This window comes from Lepidochelys kempii, chromosome 1 (genome assembly GCF_965140285.1).
Source record: "Lepidochelys kempii isolate rLepKem1 chromosome 1, rLepKem1.hap1, whole genome shotgun sequence".
Classification (NCBI taxonomy): Eukaryota; Metazoa; Chordata; order Testudines; family Cheloniidae; genus Lepidochelys; species Lepidochelys kempii.
In genome coordinates this window covers 108,463,817-108,485,793 of record NC_136380.1, presented here as the reverse complement: position 1 = coordinate 108,485,793, position 21,977 = coordinate 108,463,817, and the positions used below count along the sequence as shown (strand labels likewise).

General features: G+C 37.8%; 1 protein-coding gene across 8 annotated transcripts in view; it reads left to right on the top strand.

Moving 5' to 3' along the window:
• Nucleotides 1-16,649, top strand: part of IRS2 (insulin receptor substrate 2) — a 31,556-nt gene extending 14,907 nt beyond the window's left edge. Inside the window, exons 2-5 of one of the 8 annotated variants that reach the window (XR_012159556.2) lie at nucleotides 5,936-5,981; nucleotides 12,047-12,224; nucleotides 13,354-13,417; nucleotides 14,235-16,649. Coding sequence is in view for 2 of the 8 variants with exons in the window: in XM_073349605.2 (XP_073205706.1) it covers nucleotides 5,936-5,981; nucleotides 14,235-14,262 (74 nt within the window). In the remaining 6 variants the exon portion in view is untranslated. Of the gene's footprint in view, nucleotides 1-2; nucleotides 119-1,381; nucleotides 1,469-5,935; nucleotides 5,982-12,046; nucleotides 12,225-13,353; nucleotides 13,418-14,234 lie in introns of those variants that run through there. The other 7 variants (XR_012159555.2, XR_012159563.2, XR_012159562.2 and 4 more) reach the window with 7 other exon arrangements.
• Nucleotides 16,650-21,977: the final 5,328 nt, after the last annotated feature.

Below are 21,977 nucleotides of genomic sequence, written 5' to 3'. Positions count from 1 at the left end.
AGATACACACACCGCTACAGTTTGATTCAACGCTGCAAGTCATTTATGGAACAAGTCTCATTTTAACCATTTGTGGTTGTACATTAGCATGAACGCTGTAGTGACAATAAAATGAAAGGTACTTAATATATGGTAATATTATGTCATATGTGTGTTGTAAAAATAATGACCATACATTTTATAATGGGGTCAGAACCTGGTTAAAAGAAGTCAATAGGAGTTGTTTCAAAGTAACAGCCGTGTTAGTCTGTATTCGCAAAAAGAAAAGGAGTACTTGTGGCACCTTAGAGACTAACCAATTTATTTGAGCATAAGCTTTCGTGAGCATGCATCCGATGAAGTGAGCTGTAGCTTATGCTCAAATAAATTGGTTCGTCTCTAAAGTGCCACAAGTCCTCCTTTTCTAATAGGAGTTGTGCCATTGACTTCAGTATAGCTGTGATGTGGCCCTAAAGAAATAAATGGACAAAGTATAACATTTAAATAATTTTATACCTGACTTGGAGGAAAAAAACCAAAAACAATAGACAAAATCCTGCAGCCTGGGAAAGAGCGGTGAAGGGGCCTAATTGCAGCAAAACTCATGCAGATTTTGTACATAGGGAGGGGCATGTTGTGGTGAGCCTGTGTAAAGTATTTCTGTACCCTTGTGCTGTCCCATGGCAGCCTAAACAACACTTGTGGGGAAGAGGCGAATAGGCAAAGGTTCAGCGAGGCAGCGTCTGGTGAATCTGAGAGTAGATCCTAAGAGCAAGGGCTTGCACGCTGCATCAGAGATGTTGTTGCAGCCTTTGGGCTGCGGTAGGGCTATGCCAGTGCTCTGTCCCCAAGTTGAGAGAGCAGATTCTGTTTCTCCCACATCTACCCTTCCTTACACACGGCTCTTATTCACACTCTGCTCTGTCTTAGCACAGTGATGAAGTTACCCATAGTATGTTTGAAAATCTTTTTTGAATTATCTGCATTTGTCTTGTATTCTCCAAGACTTGGGCTTGAATTCCACTTAATGAGCTTCTATAAGAGTGACTACTTCTGACTAAAGTTCATACAGTTACATACATATACAGTGTACTAGTTGCCTTCTTAGTTAGGCACAGAATAAGTAGAAGTCTTAATCTTTTCCTTGCATCCTCTTTTTTCCCCTGAACCCGAATAATTGCTTTTTTCTTCAGTAGAAGAATAGCTGTATGTTACTCAGGTATAATGTATTCTAATTCTTATTGTAAAATTAGCTTTAAAAGACAGAGAACTTTATAAGTATGTTTGACAGTTATTCTTTGCTCATCACATAAGTGATAGAGGTAAGCCTTGTATGTGTTCTTAAAAAAGGTGTGACAGGAACAAGGGCTAGATGAGAAAACAGCTGTTTTTACATTGTTAGGAATGTGGACAGAAGGGCTCTGTGAGAATGACAGTACTGGCAGTCATGCCTTTAGGCACAGCTAACAGAGAGGAGTTTTTTCTTTTGGTATGTTACAAAACAAATAAAGTTAGTAAACAAATAAAGGCTAATAACTTAATAATAATTTTACGAATATCTTTTCTCCAAGCCATGTTTTTATTTGTTGATCTGTGTTAGTTACACTACTGTTTCAATTTCTAGATTTGTATTACTGTTTAAATTGTTTTGCTTCTTTATTTTAAAATACATGCCACATTTGGCAGATTTGAAAAAAAGGTTATTGTGGTCGTCAAAAAAGTTATAATTCACATTATATATAAACAAAGCAAATTCTTATCCAGAAACAAGAAATGAAATATTGTCAGTACATAAAAAGCATTCAAGTAATGAGAGATAATTTGATCTGACCATTGTTACATTGTATTTATGTTAAGTGGCTGTCAGCTAACAGGAAATACTTGGCCAAATTCTACTCTGTTTACTCTGTGAAAGTCAATGAGAATATGTGGTATGTAAATCAATGCAGAATTTAGCATAATGATACTTAAGTATCAGGATGGACTACATACGCATATGTCTTCTGATTTTAATCCTAGAGTTACGCTAGTCACTTGGGTCAGATGCTGTGCACACAGCTGCCTCTGGAACTTTTCATCACGAACATGTGAATTTCTCGTGGACTGTGGGACCTTTCTTATACTCTTCCTTAATTTAAACAGTTTTGCACAGTCTTTTTAATCCATCTAGGACAGGGGGTTTCTGTCTTCTTCTTCATAGCATGGGCTGAATGATTGGTAAAGAACATGGGCCATTTCCCCTCCTATTCCTGATTGACTGAGGCCATCTCTCAGACCATTTGTGGTCACACAACATCCCCATGGAGCTATAGCAATGTCTCACTCTCCTGGCATTATTTTCCCATTTGCAATGTTGCTGTAGCCATGTTGGTCCTGGGATATGAGAGAGATAACACGGGTGAGGTAATATCTTTTATTGAGCCAACTTCTGTTGGTGAAAGAGACAGGCTTTCAAGCTTACACAGAGCTCTTCTTGAGGCCTCAAGCTCAGTGGAGCTCAACAGCGTGTCTCTTTCACCAGCAGAAATTGGTCCAGCTAAAGATATTACTTCACCCACCTTGTGTCTCTGTTGTTTGTCCCTGTATTTTAATGATGTTTAGCAACTGGAAATAGGGAGAGCTATCACCATGTGACCAGCCAGCTCTCAGTACACCATGTGTGGTCTGCAAAAAGAACAGGAGTACTTGTGGCACCTTAGAGACTAACACATTTATTTGAGCATAAGCTTTCGTGAGCTACAGCTCACTTCATTGGCTGTGTGGTCTGTGGGCCATAAATGTGGGAAATTGTGAGCTATGGGAACTAATGTAGTTGAAGCGTACTCGTACGTTATTATGTATGATTTTGAGGAATGTTTTTGCACTAGATGGATTTCATCCAAGTTTTCTATCAGTTGTATTTGTAAAAAGTAAGGCAAGCAAGAAGGCATTTCTGTGATCTGTTGCCAGAAATACAGACCGATTTCTTGTCTTGGTTGTTTTGGATGACCTGTCAGTTAGGTGGAGGCATTCATCCAGTAGCTGCGCTCAGAATTGCTGTGCCCTCTGTGTAAGGAGAACTGGCCTGCCTTTTGGTGCTCCAGCTTACTCCTCTGCATATGAACAGGCATCTTGAGACTGCTGCTGACGTATTTTGCTGTGGGGGCGAGCGGTTCAGGGGAAACATCAAGAGACAGGGTGGGGTTCTATACATAAGATGGGAACATTACAAGAGTAACAATTATTCACACTTTTCTTAACAGGTCTTCTTCTGGAAGACAAACCATATTTGGGTTACCTGATGGCAGAAAACTCATGGGCCTGTATTTGGGGCTCATGAACACAGAATACAATTAATGGGTGGAAATTTCCTTTTCCTAGCCAACTTTCTGAATGACCCAGTGACCTTAAAATCCTTGGGGAATCCTAATGTAGGCTTTCTACAAGTGAGATAGCGTTTATTACAGAACTGAATAACATCACTTAATTACTTCAGTTTTAGTTAAGTCTTGAATTGTGAAGCCAGAGAGAGTGGGTGACTGTAATATCCATTAACTTAACTTGCCTAGTATACTCCTCTTTCAGATTTTAGTATATGTACCTGTTTTATTAGCCTGAACAGTATTCTCAGGAACACACTGCTACTGTGTCAGGAATTAATTCTATGTAAATGTTCAGTGCCTTTAATTTTGCTCACTTTCACCAGTTTTAATAAGATTGGCCAGTTTAAATGCAAATGTGTCTATTTTTGGCTAACAGACTTGAAATTGGTCTGGTGCTTGTTGCATATTTGCGTCAGCTGGAGATAGCTAAGTACTTCTGCTTGACTTGGATTGTACTGTGTCTAGTTAGCATATATGATGTACTGTATTTGTTCGGTAAATGTGAAATTAAAAAGGATTTGTGTATTGTTCCTCTGCTTGCACTGTTGTGTGCATTCTTTTAGATTATATTTCCTGGTCAATGCAATACATAAAGTTTGCAAGAGTGTCTGGCTCTTAGACCTTTGAGAGAACCTTATGCTATAAAGACCCCCTGACATTCAGAAAAATTCTGAGAAACATGTATGTTGCAAGATATCCCCTGCTATATATTGTCAGTGGCTTTTATTCCTCTTTTTTTGTATGTTCTTGTCGCTATGATCATTTATAAAACCGAATCCTTGCCTTATGAGACTTCATCTACTGCTTATTTCCCTACATGAAGTTATAGTCCCTTGATGTGACATCCCAATAATTTTCATGGCAACCAGTCGTGGTGCCCCAAACTACTGTGACAGGGTAGGATATCTGCAAATTGATCCATTTTTATAAGAGCTCTGTACTGGGAACTCCCACTGAAATCTCAGGGAGTTCTTTCTGTATGCTGAGTGGTTGTGGGATTGGACGTGAACTCTTACGTAATAAAGATCCTATTTTTATTTGTTTGTATGGATCTCATCCTGCCAATAAAATAAAATGTTAAAAAGAAATACTTAATATGGAGATATACTTAGGTATATCTCCATATTAAAAATTAAATAACTATCTCATACAACTGGAAGGGACCTTGAAAGGTCATTGAGTCCAGTCCCCTGCCTTCACAGCAGGACCAAGTACCGTCCCTTATTTTTGCCCCAGATCCCTAAATCGCACCCTCAAGGATTGAACTCACAACCCTGGTTTAGCAGGCCGATGCTCAGACCACTGAGCTATCCCTCCCGCACCATAATCAGATTTGTTGCTAAATAGAATAGTTTTCTCAAAGCATTGTGTGAGGCATCCGTGGATCTTTTTAAGATACTGATATCTTACAAGCATGTTTGCTCTGGAGCAAATTACAGTAGCCAAAAAACAAAACAAAACTAGAAAACCTTTTAAGTACAGAAAGAAACACGTGAAATAGTACATTACATGGCCCCAGAGCTCTATTTTGGGTGTAATTTAGGTAAACAGTCACTGACAAATCCTGTATTTACAGAAGAAAATGCACTATGTTATGGATTTGTACTTTAGGACACACATAATACTAGGTTCTTAAACGTTAGTAAAATGTCCTCCCCTTTCTTAAATAACGTTTAAGTTTTGAGAGGATTACTTTAGTCAAGTAGGTATTTTCATAGTTAAACAAAGGGTGTTTTTTAAAGGAACTGGACTTTTTAGATACTGATCTCACAGCTGAAAACTAGCACATAGAATATTTGCTGCTGCTGTTTGAACTGAGATTCCTCACTTGACTCCGACATTATTGCTCCTTGGAGTAGGTAACTTGGCAACTTTATATTCTCATTCCTTAACTACCTTTGTAAAAGTGAAGCTTTGGAGTCAGTTGGGTCTAGCAGAGCTAATGAATATGGGTTTGCTTCACTTTGTCTCTTCAGGAAGCTATTAGGTAAGAGGATTCGAGATGCATGCAGTGTAGCTAGGAATAATCTTAATTCCTTCAATACTGCTTGTGTGCTTTGCTTGAGATAGTGGACTGTGGATAAGACATTTTTTAAGATTTTAAAGATTGGTATTGCATTTCTAAACTACTTACCAATTTGTTGCCTCTGTTTTTAAAGGGTATATCAGTTTGTCTTCAAATGTGACATGTAATGGGGTATTTATGGTGTTAATGTGACAACCTTTCAACCCTTAACAATATAATAGCTGCTGTATACAATACTACTGTATATAAATTTCAGAAGAGATTCTCATCTGTTGTGGATTCTTCTTGTAGAATCGTGAATGATATCAATAAGCAAATTATTGATATTCCTTTAACAAAATATTGCTTTAAATATAAGATCTAAATGCTGGCATACTATTAGACTCCAGAACACTACTTGTAGGCATTATTTTTGAAAAAATACAGTTAAGGTGGGGGCAGGGAATAAGGGGATCTATATTGTAAATCAGAAATAAAAAATGTACTTGTCAGATATACAGTTGCTTTGGTTATTAATCTTAAATAAATTCTGATAATATACAATAAATTTTTATTTACCTGTTCACAGAAAGAAACAGGACTAATGCCTACTTGGGAGTTAGGTTGGAGAGCAGGTGAGTAGATGTTTTCAGATATTTTCATGGAGATCTGAAGCACTGCTGAAAATTGGCCAATAACCACTGAGTCAGTCTGTTTTCAATTATAGGTGTGCAACCTTATTGAAGAAGAAATTAATGACATTGCAAACCTGTAAATGAGAATAGAATTTGTCCTCAATTGTTTAGGTCAGGAATGCTTTTTATAAATAGAGGACTCTGCGAGCCCCACGGTGCATCTGATGGCAGGAAAGAAACTTTAGGGTGAATTCAAACTGAGGAGGTACTGTAATGGTCAAGCAAATCGGATACCTAGCATCCGAGGCTAAAATCTGGCTCAGGTCCTCTTTTATGGGTACTGTACTTTAAAGTGTTATTAGTGTCTGTCTCCCAGTGGTTTAATAATAGGAGTAGAACTTGTTAACTTTTGATTTTGAGTGGTGTGGATTAGATTCAGCACTTGTAAGGTAAATTTATTAGATGATGATGATCTAAGTAAGCACACTAAGGTCTGGTCTACACTAAAAAGTTAAGAATTCTCCCATTGACCTAGCTCCTGGTTTTTTGGAAAGGTGACTGGACTGCGCTGACTGGAGAACATTTCCTGTCGGCATAGGTAGCCATCTACACTGAAGCACTACAGGGGCCATCTTGACAAGGGGAAGAGTATTTTGCAGGAATGCTTAAACATTTGGACAAAGCAGCCTCCACGTTTTTTCTTGCATCATTGTTTCTATATTTGAAGGTCTCACAAGATAAAACAGTTTACTGAATATTCAATATATGTACCAAGTACTGAGAACCTATTAGATAGATCAGTTATTGAAACTTATGTGTTAATGATATAGCAAGGAATAGACCATTTAGTTTTCACTTTCTTTTTAATTTCCTTACACTTTGCCTGGGAAGCCTGCCTTACAATTTTAGAAACGCTGTATTTTGAGTGAGGTAAATTCTGAGATTGGTTTAACTGGAGTGGCTTTTGGTGGAAAATAGAATGGGAAGAATTCATGGGCAAAATAAATAAAGTTGTAAGCTTTGTCCAGACATATTGGAAAACTGTAGACATTTCCCCCTCTTTTGCACAATGCTGTGGGGCATCTTGCATCCTGTATAATTGAGTTTCCAGTAAACTGATAGAAACCTTTTCATATCTACATATATTATATGGTTTTGGTGCCTCAATAATTCTGCAAAAAATATTGGCCAACTTACAGAGATTTTCAACCCAAATCTGCAGAATTGTTCAGAAATATACAGTAATCAGATGTTTATTTAGCTTCCCCTTTGTGCACTTTGATTCTAGATCACATACCTTTGAGGAGAGGTTGCAATCCCATTTTCTGACTCCCTATAGGTAGAATGGAAGAAGAAGAATATGCAAAGACATACATTGCTGTGTCTGTACCTGTCAGCCCAGTAAATAAGCTCTGTCTGCTCAGTTCCCTATAGGTTTTCTTTGCCCCTTCTTCCTAGAAACATGTAGTCTGCAACCTCATGTCCAGCTTCTTCTCTCCTTCACTCTTCCATTTTCAGTCCCAATCTAAAGAAAATATAAGGACAGGACAGAAAAATGAAGAGTACCTCTTCTATTACCCTTTCCTATATGGCTTCTGTGTTTATAGAATTTTGCTTCCTCCCCTCCCTCCCCCCCCCTTCAGTCAACTTGTGAGATTATTTCTACCATCTCTTTGGGGTTGACACAGAAGGACTTGTGGAAACCAAACTGACATAAAATTGAAACCATTTTTCCAGTGTCCTGTTTTTATATCTGCAGTGATAATAAAATCGAGTGGTAGCTCGTAAGGTGGGAGGCAAATGCAGTAGTGATGGTCATCAACCCCTCTTGTTTGTTTTTGATGTCTAAATCCTGTAGAGACAGTGTCTCTTTGGCTGGATGCCACGTGTTTAATCTTTGTGGTGGCATATTTCCTATATAGTTTCCACCTCTGTTTCTTCATGTTCTGTCCCTGCTTCGTGGTTGTTTCCAGTTCAAGATCAAAGATTTGAAAGATTTTTCTGATGATTTGCTTGCTTGCTGTATGAGAAGTGACTTGATTTTATTCAGTTTCATTTAATATGTTAAGCAGGCATATATCCAAGCTGCAGGAGAGAGAGGGTGGAAATAACAGAACAAACTTCCTATTGTACTAAGTAGGCTTATTTTGCCTAATTTATTACATCCATTCCAAGTTATTTAGTAATAGAAAATAGCAAAATCTCTGAATTTGAGAGGTATAGTACGAGAACTTTTTTTAACTAATCTGGGAAGTACAAACGTGTAAGTTTTTTTTTGTTTTTTTTAAATCTACACCTATCTTTTTTTTTATGGATGTGAGAAGTACCTATCAAGGCCCAGCATGTTAACTATAAATTCATAATGATATTTTTAAATCATTCTATAATTTATATAGAATTATATTTTAACGCACAGGTGCTCATACTTGGAAGTCTATGAACTTCTTGACAAAAAGATACCAAAATACCATTTATACCAAGCTTAGAACCTAAGTGTAGCACTTACTACTATGTGTATTTCCACTGCAGGATCGACCCATTATATTGCAGTAGAAAATTCGAGTGAAAACAATCACTTTGTATTCTCAGCAAAGTGAGGCATGTAAATTTTTGAGCAGAGAAAGTTCATTTTAGTTAAAGAAATTAGTGTTTAAAATTTCCAGTTTGTATTGGGGGGGGGGGGGACAATAAAACTAAGACCCAAAATTTGTCCTCCGATACCTGTGTACAATTCTTATTACTTTGGTATCTGCGGGTAGAATTTAGCACGAAGAGTGAATTGTAATGTGTGTGCATGGCCTCAAAGAATCCTGGTACCCATCGTAGCCTCTAACGTATAGTGTCCACTATTAAGTGTCTGAAAATAATTGTAGTGCACTTGCAGGTGGCAGCACACAGCAGCTTTTCCAAGTTGTGCAGCAATGCGTTTCCCACTTCAGAAGACAGAATCTCTTTTTGTTTGTGCTTATATTCAAGCAATTAGGTTTTTTGTTTTGATTTAAAGTACTGTAACACTCATTTTAATGTAGATACCGGTATCTACATAAACCCTGCTCTGCTTATTTAAAAGCCTGATTGGTGTATAGTTATAGATTGCTATTGTGGGTCATAGCCTGTATTCACACAGTGCCCATTTTCCCCTAAATTTAAAAAGTCCATATTTAAACGACATTTTACTGTTTTCTTAGTAGAAGAACAAACCCCCAAAAGTGTGTTAGTTTGAGCAGCTTGCCTCAAATTATGTCCAAACATATACTTTTTTTTTTTCAAAAAAGTTATCACCTCTTTCATAGTTAAATTGTTTTTCCTTTGAAATATATATGTGTAACATCAGATTGATGGTAGTTGTGGACACTTTAAATATTTTGCACTAGGGGAAATGTATGTTGCTTTGGCAAATAGTTAAGCTCTAGTCTTAAACCTTTTCGTTTAATCGGGGCCAAAATTTCTTTTCTTCCATGTGTAGTCTCATTAAATCCAACTTGCAGAGACCCCCTACTTAAGTATGTCTAACTATAAGCACATGAGTAGTCTTGTTGAATTCGCTTAAAGTTAAACAAAGTTAAAGTTAAGTAACTTGCTGAAGAAGGGCTGGAGGAAGGTCAGGGTTTGGCCCCGATCTATATTTCTATGAATTAATATCATGGGGGGAGGAGTGATAAATACTGATCAGAAAGTTTAGACATTTGTTTTCATTTTCGTCCTTCCCTTCCTTTGAAATAATGTAATTCTAATACAGCGTGTCCGTTCTTAATTTATTGTTGTTTTTTATTTTGTATTATAGTAGTGTCTTCAGGCTCCAGTTCAGATCAGGGTCCAGATGTGCTAGGCACCATACAACCACAGAATACGAGACAGATCCAGCCACAGAGAGTTTACAGTCTATGGCTTGGATCCTACAAACACACACGTGCTTAACTTTACTATACTATCATGAGAAATTTCAATGATTTCAATGGGACTACTTATGGTGGAAAAAGTTATTTGTTTGCAACATACCTGACAAGACAGCTGAAGGATAGGAGGGGAATTAAAGGTACAGGGAGGTGAAGTGACATGTCAGAGGTCGCACATGAAACCAGTGGCAGAGTTGGGAATAGAACCCAGGTGTTCTAACTCCCAATCCAGGGTCCTGTTCGATAGATCACACTGCCTCTTGAGTTAATTTATAGGTTGTCAGTGACCAATAGCGTGTTTTGTATTGAGCCACATCAATAACTGTTCATTTCTATGCATATCAGTTGATGAGAATTATATTTATCTTTAGAACTTTAAAGACCTAGTACACTCTTATTCACTGCTTACAGACTGCAAATTAATAAGCAGATTGAATTTGTTTTAATTGGCAAGCCATTATTTCTGTACACATGGTGTTTGATAAGTCGCAATACTGAATTTTTTCTAGCTAATTTCATGTTAGTATTTATGGCTTTGTGCACTCAAGAGAAGCATTAAATGCAATTTGAATGAGTTTTGCCTTTGGTAGTTTTGGAAACTCTGATCCTGTAATTGCGGATCTCTTATTGATGTGCCCCAAAACCATTTAAAGTAAACAATTTAGATAAAGACAGTAGAAATTATATCAGATTTTGTATTTTGATAGATTTTCGTGTGGCCCTGGATATAGGGTTTATCGGCCTACTTCTCCCAAATATTGTATTTGTTTAATACATACATAGACACACAGATTGGTCTGTTAAACATGCATGATTCACTTCCTTTATGCAACATGCCCTGGTTTGGTTTACTGTCACTGATTATGATTTTTGTTTTGTTTTTTTCCACTGGAAAACATGCAGCTCCTCCTGCTGTGTGTTACTTATGGAGGACCATATCTATGATGCTTTGATTAAGGTGTTTAACATTTTCTATTTCTGGAAGCAATCAGGAATCTATCCTGTAGCTTGCAAATTTTGGCCCAAAGTAAGCAGAGTTCTTGAACGTGCACCTAACTTTAAGCACCTGTGTAGTCTCATGGAATTCTATAAATGCTTAAGTTAAGCACATAGTTAAGTGCTGCTGAATTGGAGCCTATGATTACATACAGCATATTAATGGCCAAAGTTAAATTTAATAGATAGTACTTGTCAGGAACTGGCACCTTTATTTTAGGCAAATAGGTAAATGGCTTCCTCTGAATCTGCAACAAGAAGTTTCGTGTGGATCTCATGGCAACACACGTAACAGTGATTATTTTTCCTTTCCTCATTAAAAACCTGATCAAAAGCCCATTGATGTTAATGGAAACCATTTCACTGACATTACTGAGCTTTGAATCAGGCCTTAAGACCCCAGTTGAACAACATACTTAAGCATGTGCCCAACTTTAAGCATGTGAGTAGAATCATTAGCCACGTTTAAGTACCTTGTTGAATCAGGGCCTACAAGCACTTCAGATCATTGTACAAGTACAGTTTCTTATGGGTCAAATTCCTAAATATGCTTTTAAGTAAGCATCCTTAACAGGGCAGTCAGATATACAGCTTACTCGCTGTTTGCATTATGATATTCCTTAATACATGTAAACTAAACTGAAGTTTACAAAGGTTTATTAAAAAGTACAAAATAATTTAAAAGCAATATTTTTTTCAAGTAGTACAAAATCTAGACAGTGATAACTTCTAGCTCTTAACAGCAGCTGCTGTATTCGATCTGACCACTTAGACCAGCATCTGGTGTCTGGAAGCAGCTAGTTCTAGATGCTTCAGAGGAAGATGCGAGAGAACTCATGGACAATTTTTTGGAATAATCTGCCCAAAGCAGAAGTTTCTTCATCATTGGTGTACATATATCCTGAAATATGAGTGTTTATGCTCCTTTGTATACAAAATTCCTAACTACTGTAACCAGGGATATTCTTCTTATCCATATAGGCTGTAGACATTTTGAATCCTTTTAAGCTATTGGCCTTAATTATATTGTTGCCTTGACGAGGAGTAGCCAAAATTCAGGCCTGGCAGGATGTTTTCTGCTCAGATAAGAGATCAATGACAGTCGTGCTATTTTTTAGCATAGTTTGTTTATTTACAAAGTGTACACATAACACTTCTTGCTTCCCTAAACAGCAGTAGGAACAAAACAGCATGAAAGACAGTCTCTTTGCAGAAGCATCTGATCAGACCCTTGTGCCCTATCCCAAGAAGTGACTCTCTTGACTCAGAGTAGCTTCATGTGGGTTCTTAATACACCCATTTACTTTATTTAATAACGTCTGTGAACATCTTTGCTTACAAGACCCTGAAGGTGAGCTATTACACTTTGATCATAACATTTTCTTGTGGCTATGAGTTCCACAGGTTAATTATGCATGATATTAAAAAAATCATTTTTATCTTTCAATTTAAAGTTTCCTTGTTCTTGTACTATGAGAGTGTAAATAAGAGCTCCTCACTTATCCTGTATGTGCCAATCGTTAATTTGCATGTCCCTTCTAAAATTTGTAATCCACACCCAGATTGCTCTTCTTCCTCCATAGTAAGAACGTGTGTGGGTTTGTTTTGTTTGTGTTTAGAAGCTAGACTGTAGTAGGCTTTTTTAAGGTTCGAAGCAGAGGTCAAAATTTTTGAATATGGGGGCATAAACTTAGGCTCCAAGTCCGTATCTGGACACCTAAAAAAGAATCCTGACTTTCAAAAGGGCTGAGCACTCAGTAGTTCCCATTGATTTCAACAGGTCACTTTTTTCTTGGATAAAATTGGTGAAAGTAGGTTTCCACAGCATATTGGAAAGATGTGTCAGCCTTTGATCTGTGTACTTTTGTAACAAGCCGTGGTGTTTGATTAATCAGGAATCAATACAGAGAAAATCCAATTATATGAATACTATACAGTATTTACATTTTTGTTAATTATCCAGGTTTCATGTATAACTTGTTATGCATTGGCTTTGAATTTGATTTTACATGCCGAAATTAATAAATACATGATAAAGTACACTGACAACTACATCCTTGATCTTATGTCAATACTCAGGAAAGCTAACATAGATTTTTTTTGCCTTTGGGATTGCTAGATCCAGGCCTGTTTTTCTGAACAGCTATATAATTGTTCCTTCCTGGCAATGTGCAAGCACCCTTTAATTTTTGGCAAAAAATTTGCAGTTCACCTTCAAACTACAGATTCCTCTGAGCTTTTAAAACTAAGTTTTAAAACTAAAAATAAATTTAAAAAAACAGGCACCATAAGGAGAACCTAATGTGAATACAATTTTACATATTGCTACGCATACACTATTTTGTTTGCATGTAGAATTTACAAGGTCTCTGATTTCTGTTAATTGTTATATATGCACAGCTACTATAAATAATAACAAGCTAAGAACAATTTATATTTAAAGTGACACATCAAGGAAATGTTTTTTGTTTTTTTAACAGCCACAATAAGAAACCTCCTAAAGTTGTGAGTTGAGAAATATGACAGTGTTGCTGTGTTTGAGTGGTACATATCTTTCATTATTTCTTTATTGTAAAAGAACCTGACACAGTTCAGCTAGATTCTTTAAAACAGCATAAAATAAAATGGGATTTTAAAAAAAATATACGATATAATTTTGGTTGGCTGTTTCAGGCAGCTGTTTAGGCAACAGCCATTCATTCTGTGAAAGATAAAGAGGAAGATAAGTTTGTTTTGTTTGGGGATTGGGCAGGTTGGCCATTTTCCTTTCCAGCTACAGAGTTTTTGGTCTTCGTCATGCACAGTAGATTTCTTAGTAACTGAAATAATTAATTCATATGATTATCCATTATATACTCATTTATCTTTTGAGAAGACTTGCCCTTCGTACAAAATAGTGTCTGAATAGTCTTGTTTCTCACTGTCTGGAAGTAGACTCCACCAATTAGCTTCCAACTAGATGGAAAACTTTTGTTTCTATATATTTTCTAGAACTTGTACCTTGCTATTAATACAAACCAGTGCTGTTCAGAAGGAGTGGGGGGGGGGAGGGAGGAATTTTTGCTATTTCCTCTCCCATTTTCCTCCCCAAATCTCATTTGATGTCTTGAACAGTTATTCTTGGTAGTCATAAAAACAAAATAGTAGTAGGTTAGAAAACGTGCCTTATCCCCTTTTCCTCTGTGTAATCCCATGCAAGATATGTAAGCATATTTTTATAGGTAATTTTCATTTCGATGATACTTTTATTGTCATTAAAGCCTGACATAAAGGTAAAACAATCTCTTGATGGTTTTTAAATCAGTAACTTGATTTGTGTAACAGTATTTATTGACTTGTTTCATTTTGTTTTCCCCTCCAGAGTGAAGGAGTTAGTTTTATCACCATGACCTCAAACAACAGAGTACAACATTGAAAGAAGCTGCTTGGCTAATGTTTTTTTTAAATCAAAGCTGCTTAAGGTTTACTTTATTTTTGTTGTTGGTCCGAAAGGTTGCTTAATTTTCAAAACAGTTATGGACTGTACTGGACAACAAATCAGCAAGGAAGGGAGAGCAACCTGCCTCACTCATTTCCTGTCATTGACATCTACAGTATCATTGTGCTGCTGTTTTGACAGACTTTATTCAAGATATTCTCTAGAAATTCGGAACTTTTCAACCGGCCTCTTTAACTTATGGCCAATGCCTTCATTTCCTTTTTCTGCAAAGACTCACTGTATTTATTCTTCAGCATATTAAGGGATTCTGCAAACACCTGCAAAAGCAGTAAAATCTGGTATTTACTGGCATAAATTCAAGCCTACCACGGTACTACCTCAGTTCAAAGTAAAGCCGGATTTGTATTGTTGGTGTATAACAGGACCTCCTTTATCACTATGCTGAGTATCTCTCAAGAACAGTCTTCAGCCTTACTTAACTTTTTAAAGTATACAGCTGCTGGTTGGTTCTAAATCACTAGCTGCAGTGTTTACTTATCAGACAAAGCCCAATGTGGGCACTGAAAAGTCTAAAATGAAATGAAACTTTGTGGATTGGACTTTGACGGAAGATTCCAAATAGTTATAAAGGGTGTAACTTAAGCAACGTAAGTTAAAATAATCAAACTGCATTGGAGGGTATCTCTTTTTACCTTTGACACTTGTTTAATCCTCTCTAAGTAGGTGTTTATGTAGGTACTTCAAATTGCAAAAGCCTTTTCTGCTATTTACAAACTCATACTTGTCAATTAACCCTGATCTTCTCTGCATGTCTCCTAACCAAAAATCCACACAGGCATGCAAGGATGATGATAATAAGTATTGGGCAGATTGAAATGTTAATTCTAATATATTACTATGCCATCCAGAAAGTCCTAATATTTGCCTCTGACCAGAAAAGTAGCATTCCAGCTAAAGGCATCATTAAAGGGAAAAATGAAAGTTGCAGTCAGTTAGCCAGAGTTCTTTACAAGGATGCCCATGTTTTTTAACATTTTCAGTATTCTGAAAATACTAGTGATGTGTGGTGGCCTACAGTTGTTGCACCAGACTAGCAGAATGATCTGCCACCTTGTTGCTCCTTTGATAAATTTAATGAAGAGTTCATATACAATTGGTTTTTAAGGGTACCTCCCCAGTGCCTGCTCTGGTAGTCATGTAAGTATTACACTAAGTCATCTGAGTTGTGTGTGATTTTTTTTCTCTTTAATTCTCTGTGATAAGTGGAGAACCTATACATCACTATAAACAGAATGCATTATATATATCTCTATATATTTTTCTTTTGAGGAAGACAAGAGTCAATGTCTTACAAATATAATGGCAATGCAAAGTCTTCCTGCTTACATGCTGAACTTTTAGAACACAGGATTGTATTACAAGACAAAGATGAATGTAAACTAATTCCTTTTCCACCCCGCAACACAGGGTGTAACTTTTTTTTCCCTGTGTAATTTTCAGGGGTCTCGCAACACAGCAATGCATAGGCTGTACAATATTGGTCTAAGATCAATTTAAATGTGCTTATTTGGTTTTTTAAAGCCTGTTAAATGTTTCTAAAATGTTCTAAGTTAGTACTTGTTCAGTTCTGAAACTGAAACAGATACAATTATTGACGTTTGCTCTATGAACCCCCTGCCCCCTAACAATAGCACTGAATGTGGTACCTGCTGAATGCAATGTTTTTACTTCTATTTTGAAGTATCCCTCTGTACCAATTGTAAAATCATGCCACTATAACAAATGGTTAATATTCATACAGCAACTTAAAAAAAAAAACTTGATGATGTACTCAGTTCTCCTCTATCCTGTATATTTCACAAAAGGCATATGCAATATTTACATTCTTGATTTAGTTTACAGAATGGAACCAAAATGTATAAATGTTATGTTTGCTAAAACTTCACAATGTATATTGGGTCTTTGTACATTTTGCCTGATTTACCTTAAATTTAAAATATTTTTTGCTATATAACCTCTATAGTTATTAAGCAGTGTTTTCATTTTGGTTACGTATTGTTTATGGATATCAAGATGTTAAATATATTTCTTGCTATTGTGATATGACAAGAGACTTAACTTATCTTGCTGTGTCTTCCAATGTACACGCTGTATATAAGGATAAATGTGATGCTGCTGGAGACAAGAATAAATGGAACTAGAGTAGTGTATTGTATTTAGTCTGTATTGATCATGGATGCTCTCCTTAATAGCCATATGCAATAAAATAATTATTTATTAAAGGAATAAAGTCTTTGAGGACCTGCTTTCTGCAGGGTTTTTGTTGGGATAAAACCACTTTATTCTTGTTCCTTTAGCGTGAATCAACCTTTCTATGATTAAATCTTATTGCTCTACAGACACTCACTTGCCTTTCTGTTAACAGAAATAATAACTATGAAAATCAGTAAATGACTTTTAGTCATTTTTTTAGAATTATACAGGTTTTTTAAAAAAATTAGTATCTTTTTAAGGAACAAATTTTGCCTTCAGCAGAAGTGTAAGTTAGGGCCTTTAGTTTTTAACTCCTATTATAATCTGATTAAGTTGTGAAACATTTTCAAAGCAACTGAACACATACTAATTTGCAAGAAGGGAATGTTTTAACTTTGCATGTAACCCTTGAGCGCTCTGTTAATGCTCAAAGAGGATGAGGCTCACTGGAAGGTGGTGAACTATGGGAGCCCCTCCACATGTTTCCTTTTAGGAGCAGACATACGCTGATTATCCTCTGCTATACCCCTCATGTAGTTGTCTACACGTGTGGACAATGAATATAAAACATTATCTAGAACTGGTCTCTGTGCTCTCTTGCATGCAGGGGCTTTGGAACACGGTAAGAGACTCCCCACTCTGGCAGTACTGGCTGTCCTTGGTTTCTGTTCTCCAGTATTATGCAGCCAAATAATGGCTGCGCTCTACGTAGTCTCTTCTATGTTGTGCAGTCTGAGGGGATTACAACTAGCACATGTTTGGGGGCAGGTGGGAGCATGAAGGATTGGAAAGGTGCCTGTTATGATGCTCTGACCCATAAATAGCAAGGGGCTTGTGGCAGGACATTCTTGGTTATTTATTATATTACAGTCATGCCTAGAGAAACGGAGATCAGTGCTCCATTATGCTAGGCACTGTACATATACTTACTGAGAAATTGTCTCCGTCCTCAGGAGCTTACAAACCAAATATAGACAAGTAAAGGGAGAAAGGAAAAACTTATCCCCATTTTACAGAGGAGAGCTGAGGCACAAAGAGACTCTGACTTGCCCAAGGGGAGGCAATCTAGTGGAACTAGGAAATGAACCTAGATTTCTAGTCTCACTGCAGAGCTTTAACCACACAGGGTGAGAACCTGCAACTTTAACCAGTACAGGGTGAGAACTCCAAGGCCCTGGACCTTGCTTTCTGCTTGGATTCAGACTTCTAATACAATATTCAAACAAGTACCTATCTCTATGTGCCTTAGATGTAGTTATAAAAAATATCAATCACGTCAAACTAGCTGCTTTAAAACCTAGCAGCTAACCCGCCAGCATTCCCCAGCAAACCAGAACTCTCCTCCTTGACAAATGTCAGTTCCCAGCTTGCCCCTCCGCCCCTCCTTCCCCCAAAGTCTAAGTAAACAGAGCATGCCCTGAAAGTCAAACATGGGCTGGTTCACACTAAGGGTGGAGGAAGGGTCCAAAGCCTGAAGGCCCATCTCAGAGAACATTTCACTGAGCACTCCCACTCTTCAACTGAAGAGACTCCAGCATGGTGGCAGTATGGCCTGGGGACTCTCACTCTCTCCCAAGTAAGCAGGTCCCAAGCCATTTAGAGCTTTATAGGTTAAAAGAAATAACACCTTAAGCTCCATCTGGAAACCATTAGCCAGCTAATACAGATTCTGTAGCTGTAGTGTCCTCCTGGCAAGACATACCCCTTATGAAATAGGCCATTGCCTTCGCCTCAGCTAGAGCATGTTAGAGCAACCCATTTTTGAGGTGGCCAAGGCAGGGATCATGATAGCAACATCTGCAAGCAAATGAAAGCCTCCAATAGCAACTGGAGTTCCAATACAACCCCCAAATGGTGAACAAGAGTTACAAATAGTGGGTACGCTCCGCAAAAGATAACCTGCTATAATTTCCAGTCATGTCTTCTCACCTAGAAGCATCATCTCAGCCTTATGTGAGTTGAGGTTCAGCCAGCGAGTGCTGATCCATACCCCAACATCCCCACACAAATGCTGGCCCAGGTATTCAGTGGCACTGGCAGGGTCAGGTGAGAGAGAGAATAGAGCTGGATTTCATCAGAATACTGTAAGCACCGCAGCTCGTCCTTCTAACCTTTCTAATGATACCATATGTATGGAACCAAAAGGGAGAGAAGATGGAACCTTGTGAAACTCACCATGTCAGCATCCTTGGAAGAACTACTCCAGCCTCTGAGAATGCTCAGCAAGGAAGAAGCAGAGCCATTCAAGAGAAGCCCCTTCCACTTTTATGGACTATGGGCATAGTCCATAAAATCAGTATAGACACCCAGGGCCAGATTCTCTGCTGTGCTTAGTTTCTGCTGAGCACACACAGTGGGAATCTGTCAAGGAGCTGGTTATGTCCCCCTGATTCTCTGACCCAACTAGTTCAGAGCTGCCTAGGCACCACTCTTAATTGCACTATGTGACAACAGTCCCTGAGGGGCTATTTGCCAGCTGGGTATAACTGGAGAGGATTGCACTTTGGCTACAAATCTTCTCTGCCTCTCTTCACCCTGAACATTTTCTCTGCTTAGGGGTTTGTGGCTACACCAGCTGTATAGCTACTTGTGGTCCATTACAGCAGGGATATTTCCCAGCTGAGGAGTTACATCCGGTTTCCACTTCTTTTGAGCTACCTGAGTGGCTTGAAGAGAGTGTCGCAGGCCTGAGAATCTGGCCCACAGTCTTCATCCAGTGAATGAAGTTAAAGTTAGTTAACACTTGTCCAAATCCTCCTAATTCCTTTTTAAAATAATATCCCCTCCCAAATGCTGTACTAGTTTCCTTGACAATGTTTTGAACTAAATGACAATGGTAGAGTCTCCCCAGACATTTTCTGGGATGCCTTGAAGGCATGCATTAAAGGTATGGTAATGAAATACATTACATGATCTAAAAAATCCACTTTGACAGAGCAGCTATTGGAAAAGAAATTAAAGTCTCTACAACATCAGTCTTTGACAACCTGACTTGGAAGCAGATATTCAAGAGACCTCAATTCAGTTAGATTACTTACTCTCAACTAAAGTTCAGCTCCTATGTTCAACCACCCTTCTCTGAATTTGGTAATAGAGGTAAGCAACTGTTAGCCAAATAAAGCTGACGGTTCCATACTTTTAATTCAGCACTAGCAATTATACATGATAACAAAAAAGGGTAAGTGTTATGACAGCCTTTCCTCAGATTTTTAAGAATGTCATTCCCCCAATAGGAAAGGAGTATTTGTGGCACCTTAGAGACTAACCAATTTATTTGAGCATGAGCTTTCGTGAGCTACAGCTAAAATTTATGCTCAAATAAATTGGTTAGTCTCTAAGGTGCCACAAATACTCCTTTTCTTTTTTGCGGATATAGACTAACACGGCTGCTACTCTGAAACCTTGCCATTCTCAATAGGAAATTCCAGCATAGCACAAATGCAGGGGTTTTTTTGGTTTGGGGGTTGTTGTTTTTAAACAAAACTAGGCCTCGAACAAATTACAGAAGAACACAAATTCCAGTTCAAAGATGAAATGTGAGGAAATGACTTGGAAACTAATAGTGGGACTACCTACAATAGTGGGACTACCTGCATTCCACTGGTCTTAGTGGTGAATTTTATAAAACCTTCAGGGAGGTCCTTTCTCATTGTATCCTCCAGGTGTTTCAGCATTTTCCAGGACAAGGCAAACTTCCAAATGCATGTCAAGAGGCAAGCACTGAAAAAGGACAAGTAACAGAGGGTGGTAAAGCAATTTTGCAAATTAACCTGTACAGCAATATACTTGTGAAACACCTGTCTTGCCAAACACCTGTCATTGATCTTGCCATCATTCCTTCATATTCATCTTTCTATGTGGCGGATCAACAAAGCACAAGTCAGGAGAACTCTAAATATCATACACTGCTGCAAAAGGGTAAACCCTGAGGGCCATATCCTGAGCTGGCATAAATCAGTAAAAGTCCACTGGAGTTACGCTGATTTACTCTAACTGAAGATCTGACCCAGAAGAAGTTGTTGTTTTTTTTTAATCCATAGATGAAGAAAAGGTTTTTCGTTGTGTGTTATGGGGTGACCTTTTTGAAATAAGTGAGAAAATTAACTTCAGCCAGTGATTTATTTCTTCTGTTACACTATTCCATTACACATCAAAAGTCTCTAGGTATCCTTGTTCTTAAACGGGATATACTCAGAACCTTTTGCGTCAAGATGCAGAACCTGACATGGCTGTCCATTGTCTCCAAAGCTGCACTGTTTTTATATGATACTCTGGTGCACCTGCATGAAATTGGCAGTTCTGTTCAATGTTTCAGCGCAGCAATCAAGGAATTGCCATGTCAACGTGGCCAAAACTCCAGCAATGCATTTAGCCAATGAATTGATAAAGCAATCCAATAGTAACTTCCATTCTAGATGGTCCTTAAAGATTTTAGATATATGAGAATTCAAATTTCACCTGATTTTTTGAAAGTGAGAATGTTGAAGGTAGTCTGTTTTCATTGAATTTTAGGATTAAGCCTTCCAAGGTGACATAACCTCTTTTTATCTCTGTTGGTTGCATTAACTCTCTTCAGGTTTTACCAGTAATTGTTCTAACTGGGCATAGGAGAGAATTGAACCATATCTGTGCTTGATTTATCTTGCAAGGCAACAAAACCCAGGATCCGTCAATTCTAAAGAAAGAAGGACAATGGAGGATTCAACTTCCCTAGCTAGAAATCACAGGAGTCAGCACATATGGCAAGGCACGTTTAAGAATACTTCAAAGAAACACAAGATAATACATCATCCCCATGGTAAAACATGCATGCTTTATTCTTTCCACTAGTTGTTTTTGTTGTTGTGTTGTGGACACAGTACAAGGAGTACCCCATTGCCCATTTATACCTGCACTCCTCACTGTCCAGCCTACAGGATTACAGATTGGTGGTAATGTTCAGAAACCATATGTCTCTTTAGATTTTCCTTCAGCGCTCTATTGCCATAGATTAACCAGTACTGCTAGTGATTATTAGCCCCAGTTAACCTATCTTTTGATGACTGTATCTTATTTTCTTAATCTTGGCACATAAAGTAGCAAGGTGCCTTGTCAGTATATGGGATGTTGTTAGCGAGATGAGCACTCTGTTGGTAAAGTTCTCCCAAGCAGTTCCTGTCTTCTCCACCATGACAGAGTCATGGTGGAGAAAGCTCCCTTTTTGTTGGTGAATATTATGCAAAGCGCCTAATTAGACTTGATTCTGCACATGACATCCATAGTCACATGTGCAGCCAGGTACATCTTGGCAGGTGTCAGTGTAGAGAATGTCATGTATTTTGGGTGTTCTTTTTTGCCAATCCCAATGTAACTCTCTTGTACTTATCCCCTTAAATAGACGATCCACAGGAAAAAAATTATATTGTATACATG